At 40.3% G+C, this 2,360-nt stretch overlaps 1 protein-coding gene across 1 annotated transcript; it reads right to left on the bottom strand.

Annotated features, from left to right (window-relative positions):
- Nucleotides 1–328: 328 nt before the first annotated feature.
- On the bottom strand, nucleotides 329–2,354 carry LOC111385795 (SWI/SNF complex component SNF12 homolog). The gene has a single exon (XM_023010208.1). The coding sequence runs from the start codon at nucleotides 2,294–2,296 to the stop codon at nucleotides 749–751; it is 1,548 nt and encodes a 515-aa protein (XP_022865976.1). The 5' UTR covers nucleotides 2,297–2,354; the 3' UTR covers nucleotides 329–748.
- Between the last annotated feature and the right edge of the window lie 6 nt (nucleotides 2,355–2,360).

Raw genomic sequence — 2,360 nt, 5'->3', positions numbered from 1 at the left:
AGACCTAATCATTTCCTATTAAGAATAAAATAAAAAACTTCTAATATCTTAACACACTGAAAAGAATTAAAACGTAGAGCAACAGAGTTTGTATGAAATTTTTACAAGTATTGCCAGTGCAACCCAAAACTTAGAATTTTTTTTTATCAGAATTTAGCAATGGTATGTGTGAAAGACAAATCAGAGACAGAGAAGCACCAAACCACCACCTAGCAATGTGAGAGATACATCATAACCAAAATCACAAAATCAAAGAGATTTAGCCCCTGTTTGTTTTGATATAAATTAAATTTTTAGTAGATTTTGAAAAAAGCCGATGATATGTTTGGTTGAAAAGTTGATAAAGTAGTGGGGTCCCATGTATGTGTTGTTGAAAATGAGTTTGGGAAAAACGAATTTTAAGAAATGGAGGTCTAACAGGGGCTTATTAAAAGAAGTTGGAATCTCAAATAGCACCTGGAATTTTAAAAATTCCCCAGCACACATTTGACACATCGGGACGACTCTATCTTCGGAAAGATAAGACAACTACGAAGTAATGCCAGAGGTAGCATAAAAGAGACGAGTCGCTAAAATACACATTAAAATTGCAAGGTGCAATAATGCATGTTACTTTAGAAAGAACAATACAATAGCATAAGACAACATGAAATAAATATACTGGAGACACATAACTTGCAATAAGTAAAACACTGCTTTTCACACACAAAAAAAATTGCTTCATTGACCATAGAATAGACAGAGAAAATTACCATGGTTGATTATAGAATCCAGCCCGCCGCTCTTTCTCCACATCACGACTGGCATCTGCAGTAGTAAGCTTCAAATCCCTGGCCTGAGAAGCAATTAACGCATTAATGAATTCCGCAGGCGACTGACTAAATCCAAGAAAGAAAGCTCGCCTCAACCGATGTTCATGGATTTTTTTCATGGCAGAAGAAATAGCTTCATCACAAGTATCAATCTCCTTGTTTCTCTCTAAGTTAGACAAGAAAATTGACATTTCCTTGTCTGGTAACAAAGGAACGTCAACAACCACATCATAACAAGTATTTCCACTTGGACAATTCCCAGAAAGCTTAACCCTGTGCTCCAAATGTATTGGTCCAGGTGAAATCAGATGCGGCGTTATCTTCTGTGTGACCATGGCAAATTTCAACTTATCTTCTCCAAAAACCTTCCTCAGAGGTGGATCACACATGAAAGAGGAAGCGTCACCAGGTATTTGTAATTTTCTCATCTTCACGTAGTGCCAAAGCGCTGCCATAATTCTTGGGCGTGTCTCCAACTCAATTCCAAGAACTTCTTGCAAGGCAGGTGAAAGCTTAAATTTCTCAGGCATATAATTCATCTCTAGTCTTATAATTGCAGTGAACTCTTTATCACCTTTTCTCTTCACCTCAAACCCTTCATGAAGTACAGGTGATCGAGAACTCTCCCACAAAATTACATTTTTGTCTGGATAGAGACTCTGATCCAAATATATAGTAATTTTCTTGAAGAAAGATGAAAACTTCGGGTATGATGACCTCTGCACCATTCCTCCTAAAGCAGGATCCCTCCCATCTTCCAAAATCCTCCCAATTATCTTGAGCGACCAAGAAGGTGGCTCAGCATTTTCCTTCTCAGGAACCATCTGTGTCTGATTGGCGAAAGTGTTGAACACATATATCCTCAGGACCTTCTGAGCCTGCATGGGTTTTTTCAGGGATTCCACAATGTCACTCTTCTTCCTAGCAAGGGCAGCATCCACGCGAGACTCAAATTCAAGCAACTGTGTATAAAGAGCAGACTCTGGCAAGATCGTTGCAACTTTATCCGGAACTTCTTTATCAGGAAGCTTCCGTTTCATTCTACGCACAGCAGGTGTCAGCTCCATAGTTTTCATAGGTGAAGCAGTGCCCTGACCAGAGGAACCACCAGAAGGCCGAGAAGGCGGCTTATGCAAGGGCCGTTTGCCACTGCCTGCTGCTCCAGACCCTGGGGTGGACATGGAGGGAGAAGAGATACCCATATTACTGTTACCCTGAGATTGGAGTTGAAATTGAGCCACTCCTTGGGCTTGAGGTAACTGAGCCTGGCCAAATGACTGAGTATTGGGCTGAAAATGGCCTGGGAAGTGGATCCCACCTTGAGGTCGCGCCTGAGATAGCAGGTGGGACGCATGTTGTTGGTTATGGTTAATTGGCGTTTGAATCTGCATCGGCATTTGCATTTGCATTCGCATTGCCCCTGGATTCGCAAAACCAATATTCCTCCTCAACGGATCATTGTTGTTCATGTTATGATGATTCATAGAACTTCCACTATTCTACAATAAAGTAAGAAAAATCCACGAATTTCACTTAAAAAAAAAAAAA

The sequence above is a fragment of the Olea europaea genome, unplaced genomic scaffold, assembly GCF_002742605.1.
Source record: "Olea europaea var. sylvestris unplaced genomic scaffold, O_europaea_v1 scaffold3287, whole genome shotgun sequence".
Lineage (NCBI taxonomy): Eukaryota > Viridiplantae > Streptophyta > Magnoliopsida > Lamiales > Oleaceae > Olea > Olea europaea.
Note: the sequence above shows the minus strand (reverse complement) of the source record. Positions and strands in the feature narration are given on the sequence as shown.

What these genes read in the sequence shown, in the direction of transcription:
- LOC111385795 (XM_023010208.1), bottom strand. Translation starts at nt 2,296, where the DNA reads ATGAATCATCATAACATGAACAACAATGATCCGTTGAGGAGGAATATT.